Source organism: Bombyx mori, chromosome 17 (assembly GCF_030269925.1).
Source record: "Bombyx mori chromosome 17, ASM3026992v2".
Lineage (NCBI taxonomy): Eukaryota > Metazoa > Arthropoda > Insecta > Lepidoptera > Bombycidae > Bombyx > Bombyx mori.
The window spans coordinates 10,771,739-10,795,964 of NC_085123.1; the positions used below are offsets into that span (position 1 = coordinate 10,771,739).

General features: G+C 35.3%; 2 protein-coding genes across 3 annotated transcripts in view; one reads left to right on the top strand and one right to left on the bottom strand.

The window, feature by feature from the left end:
• Positions 1-456: 456 nt before the first annotated feature.
• On the top strand, positions 457-3,416 carry LOC101743050 (glucose-induced degradation protein 4 homolog). Its single transcript, XM_021352141.3, has 4 exons — positions 457-922; positions 1,123-1,290; positions 1,382-1,614; positions 2,643-3,416. Exons 1-4 carry the CDS (start codon positions 776-778, stop codon positions 2,704-2,706), a joined length of 612 nt encoding a protein of 203 aa, XP_021207816.2. The 5' UTR covers positions 457-775; the 3' UTR covers positions 2,707-3,416.
• Positions 3,417-3,456: 40 nt separating this feature from the next.
• The window catches only part of LOC101743281 (uncharacterized), a 54,617-nt gene continuing 33,847 nt past the window's right edge, over positions 3,457-24,226 (bottom strand). For both annotated transcript variants that reach the window (XM_062673395.1, XM_038016801.2), the window contains exons 2-5: positions 18,287-18,360; positions 7,953-8,252; positions 6,819-7,016; positions 3,457-6,209 (exon numbers count right to left, since the gene is read on the bottom strand). In XM_062673395.1, coding sequence (XP_062529379.1) covers positions 5,115-6,209; positions 6,819-7,016; positions 7,953-8,243 — 1,584 coding nt within the window. In that variant the 5' untranslated portion in view covers positions 8,244-8,252; positions 18,287-18,360 and the 3' untranslated portion in view covers positions 3,457-5,114. The remainder of the gene's footprint in view (positions 6,210-6,818; positions 7,017-7,952; positions 8,253-18,286; positions 18,361-24,226) is intronic.

Sequence of the window (24,226 nt, forward strand, 5' to 3'; positions counted from 1 at the left end):
ACGAGATCGAAGTCAGTTGATGAAACGAAAATCACTACTGACTTCAGTTGATTTTTTGGCGGGAACGTGAGGACCGAAACTATCTGAATTGTTTTGTTTTGTTATTTTAGTATTTGGTCAGGCTTACACATGTAATAACGGTGGTCTATTAGCTGTTTATTATGTGTGCATTGTTATTTATGCACTTATGAATGCGGAAAAATGAAAATGTTGCTTTCCGGGTTCTTTAAAAAAGCCCGCTAAATTTTGTGTATTTGTAACCACCATTTTAATGAGACTTTATTTCATCCCCTCGTCCTGTTTCATTTAATTTCATCTTCATTAATTAGTCTCAATTAAATTATTTTCACCTCATTTCATCCATATAATTTTTTCACTTATCTATATTTATAATATATGCATAACAAAATAAATAAACATTAAACATATTTCCTAAAGGCTCTGTGGTGTGATATCTTCGCCTTTGCTATTGGAAGACGGAACTACTACTACAAAATCACTGTCACCTGGCTTTCAAGTAGGAATTTTATTTGCGGTGTTTGTTTCCTAACTTTCACTAAGTCTAAGTGATGTGAAAGATCCCCAGCATATCTGTTTTTACCTTTTTATTGTAATCGTACAACCATCATGTAAAACATATGTTCTATCAATAAGCGAAAAATTTAGATAGAATTGAAAGGCTAGCGTAACTACTGTCTGTCACGGTACCTACTCATCGCTCAGTTCTGCAACTGTCACATTTACAAGAGCTAGGTCATCGTCTTATGGAAAAATAATGCCAGTGAAAGTAGACATTACACCACCTCCACCAGCTAATTCAAAACAACCTGGTGTGACAAAATCCCTCCTTTACAACGGCTCTAAATTTCAAGGACATCAAAAAAGTAAAGGCAACTCTTATGAAGTCGAAGTAGTTTTGCAGGTTAGTCACAATAACAAAGTACGCAATATTGATAAACAATATTTTATCGTGTTTCTGTGGATGTAATTGTAAAAGTTTATAAAGTAATTACTTTAAGACTTAGCAATGACATCTATGTTTTGAACAAATGGGGCTCAAAGGCTTATTAAATTTTTGTTAAAGTATATAATTTTAGAAACTTATGTAACTTATTTTTACAGCACGTAGACGAAGAAAATTCATACCTTTGTGGATATTTAAAAATAAAAGGTTTAACAGAGGAATTTCCAACACTCACAACATTCTTTGATGGTGAAATAATTTCATCCAAATATCCCTTTCTAACAAGAAAATGGGATGCTGATGAAGATGTTGATAGGAAACATTGGGTAAGTGTAGTTATCTAATTTTATAATAAAAACACTTTAATAACATAGTTTGTAGGACTGTTTAAATTTGTTTCTTTTTATTTCTTTCTAGAGTAAATTTGACTTATTTGTACCATATTTAAAGACTTTCAACTCGGATTCATTTGATTATGAGTCTCTAGCAAAGGCTGATTATGTGTTTATGAGATGGAAAGAACATTTTTTAGTTCCGGATCATACAATAAAGGATATAAATGGTGCTTCTTTTGCTGGTTTTTATTATATATGTTTTCATAAGTCTGCAGCCACAATAGAAGGATATTATTACCACCGGAGCTCAGAATGGTAAGTTATGACAATTTCATTTTAAAAAAAATCTATAGATATAAATGCAAGATTAATAAGTTTATTAGAAGATATGAATAAGAAATTATTATTAGACTAAATTTAGAAAATTTAAGATACTATGAATTCACTCGAAAATAATATTCGTGTTCTACATAATTTAATTTTTATTCATTAGTTAATAACATTATTAAACTGTACTTGTAAAATGTAAACTTTTACTGTCGTTGGTAATTATAAAAGATAGAAAGAGGTGGATAAATTTAAATATTTTTGTACAAATTATTTTTTCACTTTGAATTTATTGTATATATTTGTTAACATAACTTTTTAAATGTAAACTTTAATCCACTCCTGCTCTTGGGCCAATATACTATAATATAATATAATAGCTTGGTTCAATTTGGTTACAACTTATCGTCACTGCAATGTAAGTTGTTATTAATGCAAAGCCAAGTTAACATCTTAGGTACATTACAGATGTCATATGTCCTCAAAGTAATACCACACAGGAGTGATAGCAAATAATAGGTTTATATTCACCTCAAACAGTACAGTAGATACCTAAGCATTTTGAAAGATACTGAATCAGTAATATTCAACATAGGAAATAGGGTCAGAGTTTGTTCAGATAATAATGTGATGTCACATGATGACAGATATTGGAAAATAGTGATTGTGGTTTGTGTGACACAGGATTATATATTTTTATTTTCTGAATATTCAGTCAGCTCAGCTATATATAGTGCTGTGTTTTTAATGCTGGGTCATATTTTTGTGTAATGTGAGTCAATTTGCCATATAGAACTGGGAGTTATGTTTAATTTAAAAGAATACCAGTATATTCCATATGCTTCATTTGCTAAGAACTTTTTTAAATACCTTCACATTTGTTTGTTATTGTTTAATTTTTAATTCGAGATTGTAGGATAACTATAAGGAAAAGCTTCACTAGTAACATCTGCACAAAATAATCAAGTGGAATTTAAACAACTAATAAACTGTAATAACTATTTTTATATTTTCAGGTATCAGTCATTGACTTTAAGTCATGTTCCTGAACACAGCATTCAAATATATGAGTTCAGATGAAAATATTTGTTACTAAAATTTGGAACAATATTTTTGTGTCTACTAGTACTTACTTGTTCATAAAAAAGAAAAGTATTTGTTAATATTCAGATGCAGAAAAAAAAGATGGTTCATTTCACCAACAAAAATCAATTAAAAACATTTAAAAAAAACTAAACATAATGAGACATGTCTGTTCTTGCACATATTTGAATAACTGAGATTCATTGTTCTTGTTGATCGAGAAAAATGAGTGTATTATTTGAAATTTTTCATTGTATTACTTAGTGTAATTATGTAGATAAAGAAGTAAGTTTCATGATGCTGCGTATGTGATAATTTGTACAAATGACTTGAATGTAAGTAGATTATTGTGTTGCTAGTCGTTTTTTTTCTATGTAGTGTTTTCCCAGCTTTTTTCTGTTTAGTATCAAACGGCTTCCATTTTTGTGGGCTGTGATGATATAGAGTAAATGCCAATTAAGATCAATTATTGCTGCCTTTATCAGTATCAGTTTTTTTGTTTATGGCATAAATAGCAATTTTAGTCCAAAGTCATCTTAGCTTCCAATCAAATTTAATGAAATATGTGCAGGATCAGAAAATTTTGTTGTACAACTTGATGAACAGACAGAACAGACCTTAATTTTAAATGTAGTATCAAGAATTCAATATGATTTTATTGAAGCATTGATAAATACGTTTTTTTAAATAAAACATCTTATAAATAAGTTACTTGTTTGATTTATGGAGATATAATGAAAATACGAGTTCATTAGATTTCATTTTAATTCAACACATTTATTTACAATTAAATACTGGCATATAATTTCATGATTTAAATATTCATTGAAATTCAGAAATATTATTAGTAATTATATTTTTCTATATATTATGATGACTGTTCCTAAAGTATTCTTTGTTTTGTATTAAACCTATCAATGAAATGTAGAATAGTATACACAAAAGAAGTAATTAATTATAAGTGAATTAATTTAGGTTTCATATTCAATAATCAGCATTTTACTAAAGTTGATGATTAAATATAATGTTATAATTTATTTAGTCCACATAAAGCACATAATTTTTGTACTTAAAATTAACGAATAATAAATATAACACATAGGTAGTTAGCCGATGAAATTTTACTAAAGTAGCACTAACCAATTTGCTATTTTACTACACACTGGTTTTAGAATATAAATACCTATCTCAATGAGTTTTCATTCACCACACATATTGGCACTAAACAATTTTTATAAAGATTTAGTGTTGAGATGTTTGAAAAGTAGATAACATTGGTTAAAATTAAATAATGGATAATATATTTTTAGATAAATATAAAAGCAAAATGTTCTAAATTGCAAACTTTGAATTAAAAATAAAATCATCAAAATAGTATGTATACATAACTAGATATTTATTTAGAAAAATACATTTAACAATTCTATATTCTAAATTGAAGCTTAATACTTGATAAAACTAACTTAAACTAAGCTTTGGTGGGATCGTTAATGTTTATTTATAGTTCGGTATTTTAGGTATCCAGCCCTTACGTTAGCGTCTCAATGCGTAGTCTTTATTGTAAGCTACATTTACGTCCTCCATGCAGATAACAAGAAAACCTGCAAGTTATTTATTAAATGTGTACATTTTGCTTATAATTCAAGGCAAGTTTGTATTCAGCTCTAAAGAAATAGATCGTGTAAATCTATTGCACGACTCTTAAGATCCAAATGTAAATTTAGGTGGGTTCAACAGTGTCCGAAGCATTTAATGTTACAAGGAAGCATTTAGTTACTAAATCTAGGTACATAATAATTCAACAGAATTGATTTTCACAGAGCAAATAAGTAATTTATCAAGGTTGTACATTTGAAAACATCAATTAGCCACAGGCAAGCTAATCATAGACGTGCCTAACTGTAAAAGGAAACAATAAAATCTATATCGAATAAATATCAATCAGTGATTATTTAGAACAAATTTACATAAACATAATTAAAACAACGATAATACTATATTGTGTGAACAAGTTCAGTAGCAAATAAAACAAAGTAGAAAATATTTACATAACTTAAAATACTTAACAAAAAAAGAACTATGACTGTAATATTTGGCTTTGAAATAAATAATTTAATTTAATGAAAGCTATGGATAACTTGAACCTGCAAAATGTTTACATACAAAATGTTACGGTACAGTTACATTCAGGTATTAATAATAGGAACCAGGGTCATAATGTTTAAATGAAAATTTAAATTGTTAGTTCCATCGATTATATCACCAATCCTATGCAAGAGAACAGGTAAGTTTATATTTAAGTACAAACTATAAGTTACTTTAATCATTAGAGAAATAACTTGATCCATAGCATTCATTATATTATGTCGTCGGGTAACATCGAATTAACTATTTGAAGAAGCAAACTATCTTTTCGTAGTGTCTTCACTACTAAACCAGTGCCTGAGTCCAAGGAGACTATAGAGATCTTGGCTGTCGTGAGATCTTTGTGGGTTTGAATGATGTTGTACTACTCTATGAATGTACCGCCTCAGTTGTTCCGGGTATGGTTCTTGCATTCCAGGATATACTCCGAATTCGCGAGGTCTAAAGTTGTGAGGGTAAGAATGATGATGACGTCGTGGGTTTTCGTGTCCATTGTAAACCCCCCCAAGTTTGTTTTGTCCCGGCCAATAATCCTGAAGTTGTTGGAAGGGGTAACCGGGTGGAGGAGAGCGAAACTGTTGGTTTGGCCACGGGTAGCGGTATATAATACCTTTATTAACAAACTTCTCGCGGTCAGGTATATTGTGCGCTATGTCTGTTGATAATGGACCAAACGATATTTCAGCGCTTCCTGACTGTGGCCTGTTACGACGATGTTGTAGTTTAGTACGTGTTCCCAGTACACCTTCCTCTTTGAATTGCTGATTCTTTTGATCTTTGGAAAAATTATCGTCAGTCGTCACTTCTGCGTATCGACTAATCAATTTTATAGCCTCACCAATATCAGAATAGTCGTTTTCAGGGTTAAGTTTAGATTGTTCTCCGTTTTTAGACAAAACTTGCTGTGTTTGTGACGCTACTTTAACGTCGGTCTGCTTATGTTCTTCTTTTGTGTTGGAAGCTAAATTACTTTCTGTACTTGCATTGATTTCCAAAGTGTCTGTTTTTGGTATATCATTTTTCTTGCTAGTACTATCCGTTAGTTGTTGTTGGTTTCCGTAAAGTATGGGATCAATGTTAACGTGTCCATATACAACTTCTTTTTGACCTTGGTCAGCCATATTATTGATAGTTTCTATTTCGGTAGCGTTCAGTGGGCTATCACGTTTGGGTTTCTCCGCGAAGTGGAAATTAGTCAATACGTTATGATTCAACACACCTGCACCGTCTGGCAGACCAGTGTCGTTATGCGGGTGTTGTAGTTTTAGAAGTTCTAATTCAGCTTCAATGCTGGCGTCTGAGACTGGCTTATTCCCATCTTTCTTGTTGATATTGTCATGGCTGCCTTGTGAAGCCTAAAAAGGAAACATCTATTTGTTAAAAATGAAAATGTCTAGAAAATCAAATTCTTAGTGAAAATTGTCAGATGCGTTGGTTCCCTTCATAACTTTAGTCTATTTATCGACCTACATAAAGCAAATTACTGCTTATCGAAATGAATTATTTTAAAATCTTGTTTAAAGACAGACATGTCAACCTTATGATGATTGGTCGAAATTAGCCCCCAAAAATTTACTTTTTCTAGTTGATAATTATCTAATTTTATTGCTTCGTTATATGAATATAACTGTTTCGAATCCAATACAATCTTACAATAATTTAACGATGATTAATCTATATATATAAAAATGAACTGCTGTTCGTTAGTCTCGCTAAAATTCGAGAACGGCTGGACCGATTTGGCTAATTTTGGTCTTGAATTATTTGTGGAAGTCCAGAGAAGGTTTAAAAGGTAGATTTTGTTTTTCCCTTTGATGTGTCCCCCGTAGGACGGATTCCTTTTGTTTGTTTTAAGTTTATTTTATACAAAAGTTTAGGTCTTTTATTTCTCGATTGAGGCACTACGAAGTCTGCCGGGTCAGCTAGTTCTAATAAAGATATAGAAAATATTGATTGCTGCTAACCTGATCCGATAGCCCTTGGCCTTGAAGAGGTGCAGCCAGCGGATCCAATCCTATAGGAATAGAGAGCTGTAATGGGCCAGGTTCGTTTTCGTCATAGTTGTCATAGTAAGTAACATCTCCGCTTAAAGTTGGCTTGAACTGTGCGTTCAATTCCTCTAGCAGGATGCGTTCGTGTTCATCTTTATTAACAGTCACCGTCTGGAATAATAACAAGAAGAATAATTAGTTAACTAAACACGCTCATGGCTTTATGGTGTCGGCCTAGATTATCTCAGCTCTATCTCATCTCTACCCGTGGATGTCGTAAAAGGCGGGTAAGGGATTCATTATAGAATGAGCGGTAGCGTTTTTTTTATTGCTTAGACACGTCCGCTTAGACACGGACACGTTCACGGTCTACTCGGTGTTAAGTGGTTACGAAACCCCAGAGACATTGCTATGTGAATGTCGCAATGTCTCTGGGGAAACTCCTAATTGTATTGTATAATTGCTGTCTCAATGCTTTTTTTTTTTAATTGCTTAGATTGGTGGACGAGCTCACAGCCCACCCGGGGTTAAGTGGTTACTGGAGCCCATAGACATCCACAACGTAAATGCGCCACCCACCTTGAGATACAAGTTCTAAGGTCTCAAGTATAGTTACAACGTCTGCCCCACCCTCCAAACCGAAACGCATTACTGCTTCACGGCAGAAATAGGCAGGGTGGTGGTACCTACCCGCGCGGACTCACAAGAGGTTCTACCACCAGTAATTACTGTAAAATAAAATTATGATTTGCGTAATTACGCAAATCATAATTTTGCGGGTTTCATTTTTATTACACGATGTTATTCCTTCACCGTGGAACTCAATCGTGAACATTTGTTGAGTACGTATTTCATTAGAAAAATTGGTACCCGCCTGCGGGATTCGAACACCGGTGCATCGCTTCAACACGAATGCACTGGACGTCTTATCCGTTAGGCCACGACGACTACAAACCGGAACAAGGCATGGCATTACACCAGGTAAGCAATGAGCTCGTTCACTCATTCGCGCAATAAAAAAATAGTTATGAAAAGAAACGACGAAGAAAATGACGATTTTCTATTTCACTATTAAATAATTTCGCGATTGTTAATTTATGAATTTACCTGAACGCAACCGTTTCCATCCAGTCTTTGTCCTTTCGGACAAACGAGAGGAGTTATGAACAGAGATTTTGTAGTTATTCTCCTCCGCGGCGCATTTGGGTTACCGCTTTCAGGACTCTGAAGCCAAGATTTCCATGCGAGTTCAGCGGCGAGGCGGTCGAGGGTACGCGGTGGCGGCCTAGTCGTCGTGACCACAGCCGGGACCACGGCCTCAGTAGTAGTCACCTCGACTTCTGCCGCTTCCACTAGTGCGCACGACACCAGTAATAACGTCGTCCACGTGTACCACATCGCAAACACCTGAGGACAATAAAATTAGGTGAATTGACAGTCGAAGGCTCTATACATCATACAAGATATTTATTCACTCGGGTACAAATTATATGTTTCTGGCCGAAAACTTTCCGCAACATCGGGATACAGAAATCCTTGACCTGACCACTCACTAGGCTTTAAAAAGCATTTTGGTTTCGTCGTAAAAAAAAGAGTTCAAAACGGATCAAAGTATGGTCCAAATACTTTGAATGCCTAACTTGAACTTGAAGTCCTTTATTCTTTGAAAAAGCGAAAGCAACTTAATGATGGTCTACACTATATTTGCTAGACCGTCCTTGCTTTTTCACGTGCCTAAATAAATTTCATGTTTCAATTGAATAGTCGATAATTGTTGTTATTAAAAACGTATTGCTCTATATAGACACGAATGCACTAGCCACATGGTATAATGTTGATACCAGTGCTATGTCAATGCCGGCCACCCATTATGAAGTGTAAGTCGTAATTGAATTATATAACGGCTGTACCATCTTTTGAACCGTAACGCATGTCAGCTTCGCGGTAGGAATAGATTGGACAGTGTATAATTACTGCGCGCGGCCTCACAACATATCACCCATAACTTTATAATTTTATTTTTTATTTATAACACGGAGTTATTTATTCTTACATGGTAGAACGTAGTCGGAAACACGTGTTAGATGCGTATATCCTGAAAATAATGCGTGCATACCGGCTCGCAGTAGGTACATCTATCAGTATAGTATAGAAATTAGGAAAATTTGCTGGGAAATTTAGGTCAGGAAAGCACGTATAGAATCACAATGTTCGGATAGGCTAGTGAGGCATAGTGACCTATCTTCTGATTAATAGTCGGAGATACTATTATTTTGTAAGATCGTCTTTTGATGCCTCCATATGTATGGCAAAGCACAGCTTATCTGAGTTTACGAAATATTTTATCAAGGCCCAATAAATAATTCCTTTCACTATTCGTATATTATAATACTGTAACGAGCACTTGTTCATATCGAAATGTAATAATTCCGACGTAAATACTATGATCGCGAACAATTTTATATTTTATTTTATTTATACGGATATACTAAAGCTAGGTGTGAAGATGTCATATTTACTGATGATAGCTTTTGTTCGATTTCACCCGATTTAATCATTTAGTGCGTAAAACAAGAGCAATGGCTGTTGACCCCGTCGCGATCTATCGGCGGCATCTGGCAATGATCTCGCATAAAGACGCCGTAAGCGCAGTAACGCACGCGGAAGCTACTCGCGGGAATTGACCGTATTTCAATAGCTGCTTCATTGAATCTTATTTTTCAGACAAAACTTGCTACAAGAACGCCATTAGCAAACGTGAGCAATTAATGTTTGTCCGGTGCAAAGAAAGTCTCTCGTCGGCTTATGATGTTTTAACATTCTCGAGACGTCTGACTCAATGAGATCGTTCTGTTTACGTAAAACAGACGCTGGGTATTCCGATGTATTATTATCTGCGCGAACCAAATCCTCGAATGTTGAACCCTACCTTGACATGTATGCGAGAACGAGACAAAACTGTCGCGGAAAAGGTGTGTCGGCACAGGGCTGTACGCAAATAGCTTTGTAGCCAATTTGACTCGAGTGGTCCTCGGAATGGAGCGCCCAACGCAAGAAAAGGTAGACTTTATAAATATAGTAATAAAAGTAACTACGCTCAGTGAAATGAAAGCTTGCAGAGAAAATTCAATTAGTGTTGCAATCGGGATAGAATTAGAACTCTGGCTTCAAGTGCCGCACTTGAAGCGGTTTTGTCATGCTTTTGGTAAAGACGGTTTATGAAAAACAGTACCCTAGCTGAGAATATTTAAAAAAAAAATCCAAGTCGTTGTAGGGACAGAGAAAAGACCGTATGTTTTCGTTGTTACGGTTGAAGAGCGACCCCTTTGGCATCCAGAAATATGTGTCTCTAGAATTTGAATAAAAAATCATAACCACGTCAAATTTTTTGTGAGAAAAATCTCCTGATTCGCTTTTGAGCCAAAAAGTACAATATATAAATTTAGAAACAAATGTCCGGCTAAATTGATATGTCGACCTTGCCATTGAAAAGTTAATTCGTTTGGAGGCGTCTACGATTTACGAAAATGCGTGACTGGTTACATCTGAATTCACATGTTTCGATGACCATTAGTGCCCATTGTGTGGTAATAGCAATGAGCTTCGTGAAAGTGGTGGGTGCTAACTGGACGTGCACGATTCTGACCGTATTTGCAATAATACACGACTATTACGGTATTTTATTTTGTATCGAAAAATAAAACAAAACATTCAATGTTTAGTTATCCCTAAATTATTTATAGTTTTTCCGTTAAAAGTAATAATAAAATGCAAAATTAATCTTAAGACGAAACTCCAGATAATGAAGGCAGATAGATGGTAGTGCCAGTGATTTCTAACACGATTACCCTAAAATATTATCATGTTTTATTTCTCTCAGTGTTATGTGCGTTGCAAGCAATGTAACAAAACAACGATTTTTTAAAGCTCGAGATTTACGGTTTGTACTTTCTGCTAACTGTTTTCGTGTTATATCACGACTTCCCGAAATATGAATTAATTAAAACGAGTTTTTATACTTAGGCTAATAATAGTCCATTAATGTTTCAGTTTCCGTACATCCTGTATAAGCGCAACGTCGAGAATTCATGTTTGTTCTTAAAACTTGGAATGCATGCAAGACTGCACGTAACATTATTAACAGAAACAGTTTTAATTTACACATTAGTTGCACAAATTGGTCCATTTGAAAACGAAGGAATTCAACAGTTTTCATCTTAACTGTTCTAGTAAAACTAGTTTTTTTTTGTTGTTGTTGTTGTAAAACTCATTGTATTGTCCATTAAAGGAGACATTTGTCATTCGTTAGTGACCGTTATAATATGTGGTGTTAAATAGTCACCACGGCTTAATGTCACGACCGTCACAGTCAAACACTCATGAGAATGGGGTTTTCGACGTAAATTAACGTCCATGACAACCAAACAATGTTACTTACGTACAATGTTAAACTCGATCACGTACTTTATTACTGGTGGTAAGACCTCTTGTGAGTCCGCACGGGTAGGTACCACCGCCCCGCCTATTTCTGCCGTAAAGCAGTAATGCGTTTCGGTTTGAAGGGTGGGGCAGCCGTTGTAACTATACTGAGATCTTAGAACTTATATCTCAAGGTGGGTGGCGCGTTTACGCTTTTAGATGTCTATGGGCTCCAGTAACCACTTAACACCAGGTGGGCTGTGAGCTCGTCCACACATCTAAGCAATAAATAAAAAATAAAAAACTTAAAGGAGTAACAACTTTAATGTTTTACTTGATACTAGTTAAAGCTCTTGGTTTTGATCTAACTATCCTGTAAAACCTTTTGACTTGTACTGGAATTCTTGCTTTGTTACACAGTTATTGGTAGGGCGTCTTGTGACCCCCATTGGTAGGTACCACCACCCTGTCTATTTCTGCCGTGAAGCAGTAATGCGTTTCGGTTTGAAGGGTGGGGCAACGGTTGTACTGTAAATAATGCGACTTGAAACTCATGTTTTATGGTAAGTGGCGGCATTTACGTAGTTGATGTTTATGGGCTCCGATGACCACTTAAGACCAGGTGGACGGTGAGCTCGTCAACCCGTGTTAGCAATAAATAAAAATAGTTAAGATTTTCTCATTTGTGCGACACAAATAAACTACTCAAAACAAAATAGGGCCCACTCTAAGTTAATCTCGAATTTCGTCTAAAAAAATTTGTTTGGTAGTAAATAGTGAAGTTAAACATTTCGAAGTATTGTTGAAGTCGTCGTGGCCTAAAGGATAAGACGTCCGGTGCATTCGTATCGAGCGATGCAGCGGTGTTCGAATCCCGCAGGCGGGTACCAATTTTTCTAATGAAATACGTACTCAACAAATGTTCACGATTGACTTCCACGGTGAAGGAATAACATCGTGCAGTAAAAATCAAACCCGCAAAATTATAATTTCCGTAATTACTGGTGGTAGGACCTCTTGTGAGTCCGCACGGGTAGGTACCACCGCCCCGCCTATTTCTGCCGTGAAGCAGTAATGCGTTTCGGTTTGAAGGGTGGGGCAGCCGTTGTGACTATACTGAGACCTTAGAACTTATATCTCAAGGTGTGTGGCGCATTTACGTTGTAGATGTCTATGGGCTCCAGTAACCACTTAACACCAGGTGGGCTGTGAGCTCGTCCACACATCTAAGCAATAAAAAAAAAAAAAAAAACATGTTTATCTAACGTTATCAATGTTTCAAGTCAGGAATTCAATGGTGTGTAGACAAAAAAAGTTAAGTACTCCAAAAAACATTTATTACTCAAATTCTCAGTCATTTGTACCCTCAATCACGTTCTGAATGTTACAGTCGCACGTCTACTTTTTTCATTTTGACTTGATTTCGGTGTTACTCGCGATCATTATGCCTGGCTCTCGGCGTCATATGGATGTGGAAACAGCAACAAGAGCAGTGTTTATGCTTCAGGAGGGAGAATCTCAGAGATCAGTGGCAAGACGTCGTGGTGTGTCGCGACGAGCTATTCGAAACACGTGGGAACGCTTTCTAGAGACAGGTAGTGTCACGGGGAGATCTGGATCAGGAAGAGCGCGAGCTACAACCGTTCAGGAAGACCGGTATATCAGATTGACTGCACGTCGAGAGCGTACGATTTTCGCCCGCGTCTTACAAAATCGACTGCGGCAATCGACTGGTACACGAATTGGTGATCAAACCATTCGAAATCAGCTCCATGAAGACGGACAACGTTCCAGATCTCATGTTATTCGTCTAATATTGACAAGAGCGCATCGTGCAGCGCGTTTGAGGTTTGCTCGCGAGCACGCGAGTGGACAATAGACAACTGGAGAAATGTACTCTTTACGGACGAAAGTAAAGTGAAGTTTTTCAGCGATGATCGTCGAGTGTGTGTGTGGAGAAGAGAAGGAGAACGTTTTTCAGAACCTTGCATACGTGAAAGGGATCGTTTTGGAGGTTGGTGTGGGCTGGAATAAGCTTGCTCGGTAAAGCTGAGCTGGATTCTGGAAGAAGGCCCCATAACTGCCTCCCAGTATGTCGATCGAATAATTCGGCTCCATGTCATCCCATTTTCACCAAGAGTAGGTGAAAACTTCGTCTTTATGCAAGACAATGCTCGCTCACATACAGCGTGAACAACCCAGAGAGCTTTCTCTGAGGCCAATATTACGGTTTTACCGTGGCCGGCCATGAGTCCCGATCTTAACTCCATTGAACATTTATGGGACCAACTGAAAATAAGCCTCAAATCGAACTTCAGTAATGTGACTAATCGACAAGAGCTCATAAACGCCCTAAAATTGTGTTGGGGGCGAATACCCGAGGAAAACATCACCCACTTGATTGAAAGTGTCCCAGATAGGGTCAGAGAGTGCATACGGAATAGAGGAGGACCTACTCGCTATTAAGCACCATCAAATTCATTGATTTAGTCAATAATAAAAATAAAAATCAAACTTTACTTAAATCAATAATTTCTGTCAACTTTCCTAAAAGCTGTAAATTTTGACTAAATTCCATAAAATTGGCTAAACTTACTCTTGTTAATGTTTACACACTTTCAAAAACCTTAATTTATTCATTCCTAATCATAAAAACTGAAAAAAGAAAAATAATCTGTAAAATTCATTAAAAAAACATGGTGGGCCCTATTTTGTTTTGAGTAGTTTATATGTATGTAACTGATGTAAGCCCCATTTAGGAATACTACCTACCTAGACTTGATATTGTCACCTCTGAATAGGAATTAGTGGTAGGATTCTGATGGTAAGGTTAGCATTAGTATTTACGTTGACGAGTTATTAGTAGTAGTTTTGGTGAATTTAGTAAGCTTCAGCAAGTTTATTAAAATGGAAATTATTAACTTATTAAGCTTGAGTGAGTTTAGTAAGACTCAGGAAGCTTATTAAGTTTGAGTAAGTTTATTAAGCTTGAATGAGTTTAGTAAGATTCAAGGAGTTTTTTTATGTTTCAGTAAGTCAACTCAGTAAGCTTATTAAAGTTGAATAAACTTAGTAAGTATGAATAAGTAAGTAGTAAACCCGCAATCGAAAACGAAGGTAGCTTGCAAATACGCCCCATGTTCAGACTAGTTAGTCCATGGACGTTTTTTAGATCGCAATTTTCAGTAGTTAGTGTCATCTCAAAATTTAGGAGCACTATGTTCTGTCTATTATTTTGAGACGGGTTTAATAGAGTTTACAATACTGATAAATAATGAAACAGTGTGACAAGTTTGATGTGATACTTCACTATCGTTCCTACATTTCGTTGTACCGAGTTCCGTCACAACTACCCTGGTACCAACGGACCATATGAATTAATGCGCTTGGATTAAAATATGAGCGTAACAGAATTTATGAAAATGTTGTCTGTAATTTTTGTAGGCCAAGGTTGGATATATAGCGAAATTTTTTCATTTCACTATGGTTGGAAAAAACGCTAACTCCGCTTCCTGTGTCTAGAGGAAACAACCTTAGAATGTTTTTTTTTATTTCCTCAGACTGGATACTGAGTGACACACTACTAAATATTGGCTGAAAAAATATGTCTTGAACTCTGAATAGTTCCAATAATATCGTATCCCTTATTTGCATTTTTTACAAGAGTATAGGGGCGTTTTTTTTTTTTTTTTAACGTTAAGATGGGTAGTCGAGCTCACGTTCCACCTGCTGTTAAGTGGTTACTGGAGCTCATAGACGTCATTAACGTAAATGCCCCATCCACCTTGAGACATGAGTTCTCAGACTCAGTTCTTATAGTGCAACAACTTCCACACCCTTCAAATCGAAATGCATTACTACTTCACAGCAGAAATAGGCTGAGTGGTAGCACCTACGCGTGCGGACTTACAAGACGTCCTACGACCAGTAGAACATGCCCTACCACCAGTTTGTCTGTTAAAACTAAGAATATGTAAAACTTTACGTTTAAGTGATAAACAGTAAAATAAATCAATGATCAAATAAATTTTTTTGTTTTTTTGTTGCTTAGAAAAACTTTTATTGCTTAAAAAACACCTCCAATTTTAAATTGCAACAGCACATTGAACCTAGCAGATTTTGTGGAGTATTAGAGCGCCTCAGAAGTATGTGACAACAATTGTTTAAGTAAAAAAGCATTTAAGTTATTTAAGTAAAAAAAGAGGCCATTTTGTTCATTCACTTTCTTTCTCACATTTTAATGATTAGTCGATGTACGTTCTCTGTCAAAACATTACCTTTTTATTATTGATAAACACAATTTATCTTACCATTATCAAAATTGCTTCTGCAACGTTGTATTAAAACTTTCTAGTTTACTGTTGAAATGGTTTTTGTGTTGTTAAAGTTCGATTTTTAATAAAAATATACCTACACAACGAACTTTCTTTTACGTTACTTCATTTAGACAGACTTCTTAAAATTACAATATATATTTTTAAAATAAAAAAAAATTTTTAGCTTTCTTCTTTTTAAATTTTCATACCTCATTTCGGTAGAATTCGAATTTCGGTATTTATTACTCGTTTGCATGTGTCAATGTCATTCATGTGATCCAGAATGACTTCGTAAAGAATTCTTTGAAGTTAAAAGATTGTTGATTTTCGGTCGTATTAGATATAAGTACTTAAGTACAGACGGCTGACGGTAATGAGCGTGCGAATGAAAAACGAAACCATATTCAACGTATCGAGACGGATGCGTTCGGAATATAATCTTGGTATTTTTGGAAAGGAAACAGCCCGCTTTGACGGAAGCCGCTGACGACAGATTTCGCTCGTGAATAACAATATATCACTCATGGATTCACGGTCGCAGTGAAGCAGGATCATGCGTTGGGACGAATTCAAAAGTGATTTTAGTAAATTTTAATATACGGTGACTAAAAACAAGAACCCGCGCAATATTTTCGAGCGGAACGACATTCTGTGCTAGCTTGTGTTCTTTTATTCAATACTTTTTTTATCGTAAATAAATACGATACAAAGTTACGTTTTGGAACAATCGAAATTGGTTATTACTTACTTAATTCAATAATGTGTTTTGACTAACAATCAGATCGTGTCTTTTTTATAATTTTTTGTAGAAAAGATGGGTAATGGTTCTTTTTGTACGTGTAATAAGTGGTGTTAAATATCATTAATTAGAGAAAAGACGAAAGTCATGCACTCGGTTGTTTTTATTCTAAATTGTATATATAGCATGCATCTCTCATTAATTGGAGACGTTACATACTTTGCTTAAAATTTTACTAAGTTTATTCCCCGAGTTACGTTATGATTTTTAAATTTGGCGCAAAAAATTTTTGTAGGTACTTTAACGATTCATTATTTGTTGCACGTGCCATAAATAGGTACGATTTTATTTAACAAATAATAAGACAGTCTAAAATAGCCGTTACAAGAAATGGTCACGTGTAAATAAAAATGAAAGTTCAAAGAATAGTAAATTTTTTTTAAAATAATTATTTAAAGCTTCCGATTTCATTTTCAATTAAGTGTTTGCATTAAGCACGGATACCTAAAATAACAAAAGTGCAGACGTGGTTCCAACGCAACCAATACAGACTAACTAGCTACTGTGCTTTAAGCATCAAAAGATAATCACATCTTGGAGAGCACATTTTTTGCCCCGAAAACGTTAAAAATATTTGTCCAACGAAAGTAGTCCAATTCATGCTTGATTTTGGACCTGGACAAAGTTAATGTATACTTTCAGGTAGGTACATTCATCACCCCCTGAAATCAATAAATAACAATGGGCCGCCGCCTATACGTATTGTAGTGGTAGTAGAAACTTGAGAAGGTCGAAGTTGCACGATGTCAGTTCAGATTTAATAACTAGAGAATAACTCTGACCCTCTGCTTTAAAACTAATTTAGAATATTCACGAACGTAATATAAAAACGATCATTCGAGAAGCAGCTACTCTTGAGTTGTTAGGTTTCCTTTGCAGGCGCTTGGGTGGCTATTAGCACCCACCCCTCCTGGCTGAGCCAGTGCTCTCTGTCCTGGTGAAAGTGGAAAGGCATTCGTAATGCGACCAGTAATCCCTCAATCATAAAAAAAAGATATAAAACCATAGTTTGTTTGTTTGTAGTTGTAACCATAGTTAATACGGCAATACCTATATATTGAAAATTATTAAAGTAATTGTTTCTTTTCTATAAATCTATTTTACTTTATAGAATAGTAAATAAATTATTATGTTATATATTATTAGTAAGTAAATCTATATCTATACTTCTATACTATATAATAATAATAATATTATAAAGAGGAAAGATTTGTTTGTTTGTATTGAATAGGCACCGAAACTACTGGACCGAATTGAAAAAATATTTCACTGCTTGGAAGCTACACTATTCCCGAGTGACATAGGCTATAATATTTTCTGAAAAAAAATAGGGATCCTTATTAAAACTCCAATAATGTAACCCAAGGTGTAAAAAAATTACCTAAAATATTCATTACATCGCGTGCCCTGCGAAAATTATTGATGATAGAATAAAATAATGTACAAAAGAATAAAACGACAAATATCGTTGAAATTTTTGTTAAAGACCCGAGCGGAGTCGGAGCGGGCCGCTAGTTTAAATATAAATCTATTTTACTTTATAAAAACGAAATGACGTGTTTAGGTCGTAGGCGACTGTGTCGTTCGGTCATCTGAATCGGGTATGTAATTTGAGGCGGCCACGACAAGAAGGTTATCGTGTCGCGCCGCTTTTTCGGAGAAGCGTTTCGACGCTGTCATATACTTATGGATGGATACTAATTGTAAGTCGTCGTGAAGATCTACATTCCTCTCATCTTTTACACTTAAATGGCATCCAGAAAACAACGAAACTAGCGTAAAACATCCAACCGTTCCATTATTACTCACGCAAGCAATTCCCTAAACTCCAGGCACCTTCCATACTCATCGCAAGGTAACGTTTATTTTATAAAATAGATTAAGAAATGCATTCGAGTGAGGCTTACCTTGACGGCTGAGGGGAGTCGTCTTGCGCTGGTCACATTATAGCGCACCGCCGCCGCTGTCCTCGGGGCCAGCCCTGCAACAAGAAAGTTAATGATAAACGAAACTGGATTTAAAAACATATTACTTTTATCTCCATTTAGACGTGAAATATTGTCGATGATTCGCTTAGTAACGTTAAACAAATTCTACTGGCGCGATCTAAGCAGTATACTTCAAAATTAAATGACATTTAAAATTGTAATTCATTGTTTAGTTGTAGGTGCTTCTGATTTCACGTCATAATCTATACTAATATATAAATCTACAGTGGTTTTTACGGATGTTCCGTTATAACTACTGAACCATGCATCCGATTGACTTGAAACTTGGTGTCCATGTAGAAAATACATGTAGGTACTTAATGGATAGGCTAATATTTGTATGAGTGTTGGACTCCCTACACCAGTTGCTTTGTTGTTTAATGATGCAATTTTTTTGTGGGGGTGAGAAATAATAATGTTAATTTTAATTGCCCAGTGAAGCGGACGGGTACAGCTAGTTTCATATAAACTTAGTCAGGATTGAAGAGAAATCTATTAAAAGCCGAGCGACGGCCAGGTGTGGGCAATCTTCGTGCAGCCCAGATGTTGCATTTAGTTCCTGTGTCGCGTTCCCGTCTCTTATGGACGCTTTCTATCATAGATTAAAAATATGAGGCCGTTAGCGTCAACGTAGCCAAGCCTGAAATAATAATGAAGGTAATTATGCTGAACCGGTTGTTCAATCAAAATATGAACATTAGAATTTTATATTGTATTATTATTGTAATGGTAACAAAGTCCCAACTAAGTTGCTAATTTTAAGATTTGCTCATGGCAACCCTCTCTTCCGATCCAGCCTTTTAGCCCCGTGTTTGGCAAATTGTAATTAAATTGTAATAAAATTAGAATAAACGCGAATGTTCATTTTACAAGCCTGTATTTGATTTACACACCGGCTATGTCACTTTTGCTTTGTTGCCCGATAAAAACGCAATTGAAAAATGAGTTTTAAACTTCATGGAAACCTAGGTCCGTTATATATACCGTTTCTGTTCAGAATAAATTTTCATTGTAATCAGTTTCTATACCTATCTATATTAAATATAGAAACCTGATCCAACCTTGGGTCGTTTTAGCACTGTCGATAGCGGCCTCATATTGACTCAGATAAAACATATCATTGGGCCGTGTCATCAAGTCTTATGGTTTAGTTTTGAAAATTACAAACATAATAAGGAGATGAAACATTGAGGGATCCTATAATTGAAGTGTTATCTTTCAGACAACTATTGATTAATTAGAGGAATGATGGAAGCGAAGACGACTCTGTAGTAAGACTTGCTAGGTCAATTATTAAAAAAAAACTGATTGTGGTATGCTTAGATGCAAAAAATAATGTTTACTAGCGCTTTAAACACACACACACACAATTATATTAACTATACACAACATCCATATTTACAAACTATTCTAATTAATATCAGATTTATCGTTTTAATACCATCAAATGTATATATGTATGTGTTTTTAGGTTTATTCATTTAAATGTAGGTATTGTTGTTCTTTACTTCATGCTTATTCTTCGAAACAAAAGCAGCTAATGGGGGCTCTGCTGCTACTATGACAGTAGTTTTCAAACGTTTTTTCTTAAACTATAGACTTTTAGAATGAAAATTACAGTAATCTTACTATTTAATGTCGTGTCTGTTTTGTTTACTGTAATTTTTTTCAAATTTCGAATACTTTTACGACGTTGACTAAAATGACATTGATAATTTTATATAAAAAAAGAAATCGTTTTAGATGCTTAAGTTTAAATTCCATTTCTGTTGATCTATGAACACTCTATCAATAGCTGTCTTGTGTGAATGTTGCGTGCCCCAGCGTCGCTTGCGTCGGCACACAAACTGCTCGAAAGTAGATCGGCCGTACCCAGATCCAGTAATTTATAAGTACATATTTATAAGCCGAAACTAGTTAGCCCTTTTGAGAAGTGAGCGGTTGTGCCGTGGTATGATTAATTAATTGGTTCTTTAGCATTTCTGAGAAAAAAACAGGCTATTTGGAACTGAAAAATGTCGCCTTAATATTATTTATTGAAGCAGAAAAAGATTGACTTGTTGAAGCTATCGTAGGAGCTTACAGTTAGGTGCCACCATCCGGCCTATTTCTGTTACGGAACAGTCATAGTTTATTTGATGGGACAGTTGTTATATATTACCATTGGGACTGCCATCTGAGGTCTTAAGGTGGGTAGTGGCGGTAGTACGGTTTCGGTAAACAGCCAATAGTCCGTGAGCATCTTCACACGGCAAGAGCAATAATTAAACTAATATTTTATTATTTCTACGTTGATTATTTATTTATTAGATACATAATTAGTTATTTAATTAGGCTAAGTATTTACGTAAATTAATTAGATTTTTTAATAATTCGTTTTTTAATTTATAATTAGCTTAAACGGGTTTAGAGTCCACGACGTTAAGTGGTTAATGGTGTGGTCAATTGCCAACACCAATGTCAAAGCTGCTACCAGAATTTCTAGGGTTAAAGTCTTCGTTGCATTAATTGCAGAACTTATGAGAAAGATGTAACCTGAGTCTACTGTACCTTTAAGCCGGAATTTACGTTTCGTCGAAAAAATAGACGTAGGTACCGGTAAGTTCTCGATATGCACGACAATCAATCCTTTAGTTACAAACGAAGAGATGAACGGCATAAAAATACTAACAGGACGGATATTTTCTGATTATTAGCTAAACGGCAAAATATAAATCAATTTGGCTTCAGTGGAGTGTAAAATAATTCCCTTTTTTATCTCCCTTCGTCGTTTTGAAGTTACGAGCATCGTCTACCTCAAAAACAGCTCTGCAATATAATAATCTCTATATAATCAACGTGATCAAAGAATCTCGTATATTACAAACACACAAAAGAACATTTCATACAAAGAGATTAGCTGTCGTTTAGTAGACAATGAGAATGTCAATATTGGTCTGTGTGGTAAACAGGCGTCTCGGACGGTCGACTCCCGAGAATCCGTCCACGTTTCATTTATAAAGCCACCTATAACTATAGCATCCCGATTGTTTCAGGAACAAAGACTTATTCGTTCCCATTCCAAGTTATTCTTTGGCTTTCAATCTACGTGTTTCTGTAAGCCTCCCGACTCGCGTAAAAGATACTGTGAAATATAAATCCACATGTAGGTTTTTTTTTTTTTTTTGCCTTTGTAGGCAGACGAGCATACGGCCCACCTGATGGTGAGTGGTTACCGTCGCCCATGGACTTCAGCAATGCCAAGGGCAGAGCCAAGCCGCTGCCTACCGCAATACGTACGCAATAATGAACGTGAAGTCAAAGTCAAAATGCGAACAGTTTTTATTTGGGATTTATCATTTTTAATAAATACTAGAAGGATATATTAATCGTTCTATAGCATGATGCACGAAACCAAAACACCGCTGTTTCTAAACATTGTGTGCAAATTTCATGAGATGAAACCAAATAAGAGTACACAGTCAACTCGCATAGTTTGTTTATTGCGGCTCACTGCAATATCATTGTTTATTGTATTCCCACCTGAAGTATTCGATATACATTACAATAAATAAAACACATACTACAAGCGAAGTTTGAACATTCATTCGCTCTGTCAAACAGTCGTGACTCGATGAAGGCGAGCTTATAGACGCCGGCCAGTATTGTGTCTTGGCATTGGGAGCATCGAAGCTTAGACAATCATTGTATTAGCTTGAGAACTTAGATGGGCCACGTGCAGGGACGTCTTAAACTAGGATGGGGCCCTTGGGCACACAAGAATTTGAGGCCCTTTTGGAAAGTAAAAAAAAGCACAATTTTTTACTGAGTTTGAGACCATTTATATCAAATCAAATACATTATGATATAATATGTCATTAATGATATTAGAATGCTGCTGGTTTTTTGGTTACGATTTCGATAACGGTTTTTTTCGGGATTTCTGTTGAGCAAAATCTTCTATCATAGTCATAGTATATGCCTTGTAAATACCTTCTGATTACTGATTTGTGAAAAAAGTGTAATGTGCCCGACAAAAATGTTTTGAGAATAAACGTGTGAAAGAAATTGTCGGTCTTTCGGGGCCCCCCCCTGAGAATGGGGGCCCTGGGCACGGGCCCCGTGTGCCCTTATGGTAAAGACGGTATTGGCCACGTGAACAGCCTCGTGTAACTCTGTAGAATTCTAATGCCGTATAAGCTATGCGACCGAGAAAGGAACGAACATCGTATAATGTAAGATCATGTTAACAAATATCTGCAAGATTACTCACGTTTGTTTACAGTATTGTAACAGTTTGTAGAGTGTTTGTTGTAATCAAGGCACGTGCCATCATAAGAAAACATACACAACATTGTAGCCGATTTGTGTGTAGTTTTTGATTAGTTCCTGTTTAGCTAAGAATAATTTGAATGTTAATTGGTTTGGATTGGTGTTCGTTGGAATATAACATTTCGATGCCTCCAATGAACAACTACTCTAACTCAAAATTTTGAAATTTTCGTTTTTCACGCAAATCGCTTCACTATGTTAAAAGTATTACAATTAATCATTATTGATGGGGTTCGAAGCAAGAGTAAATCAGCTAGCTACACAAAAAAGCCATAAATATATCTGCAATAATACAGATTTTATCAACTTTTTTCGTTTAAATGCTCCTCCTATAAATCTACGAATTTGGAGTTAGCGTAGTGTTCATTGGACGCATCGATTTGGTATAACAAAGCAACTACTACATGGGTGGTCAGCGATAGAGACTTTAGTAAATTATAATATCGTATATGGAAGAATTAAGTTTCACGGTCAATAGGTTATTGATATAAAACTATTATAATATACCTAACATTAAATCAAGAAAAATATTCATTCTGATGAGTTCAAATGCGAACACAATATCGACTAATGATGCACCTACATACCAACCTTCAGGGAAACGTTAACCTTTGAGTTATGTTATTTTTAGTGACAAGATTGAGTACAAGATTCTGTAGTTACGATTGGAAGGTCATGGATTGCGATAGTTGATTTAAACTTGGTATTAAATAACTTAAATTATTTTGGTTGTATTATTTCCACTAATATCTGTAGGTACTGGTGAAGATAGTATACCTAATAATAGCGCGTGGAAGTAACTAGAAGTGGTATGCGTCGCGAATCCGTTCTTGCATTCAATAGCTTTATAGACAATTATGGTCGCCATCAACATTATACAATTCTAGCCTCTTCGGCCTTATGATTATTACAAAAACATCACAATAAGGTAAAATTAGTAGACCTTGTCGCAATAATCAACAGACTTTGATATTTAATTTTAAACCGATTAGGCAAAACTAAGTTGAGATCATACTGATATTGAGGAGCGCGATCGTAAAAGTTTGTACAATATTGTTTTATTTTACTGTCGATTCAGAACAGTTAGATATGGTAAACATTTTATGAGCTGGTTTAACGTATCGTTAAATTTTTAAGTATGAGTATTTATTACATGATATATCACATTTTGCGATGCGATATGGTCATTCAGTTTGTTATGTCACTTAGGTAGGTTGATAGTCTGTTCCCATCTTTATCACGTCCATTAACGTCAGCAAAGTTTTCCAAACGAAATTCCTTATGGGACGATGCGGAGGGGTACCCTAACCGGGAAAAAACGTCTGTAACGTAAGATTTTTATTAGAAATGCACACAGTGTACGACTTAACTTTGTAATAACGTACAAAAAATAACATATTTTTATTATATATTTTATTAATCATTGTGAATAAAATAAAGTTGATAAAATTGTAAAGTAGTTTTTTTTTATCAATAAAAGAATCATAATAAACAATGTATACCCGATTAATTATTTTCTTTATACCTCAAATATAACTTAAAATTAAT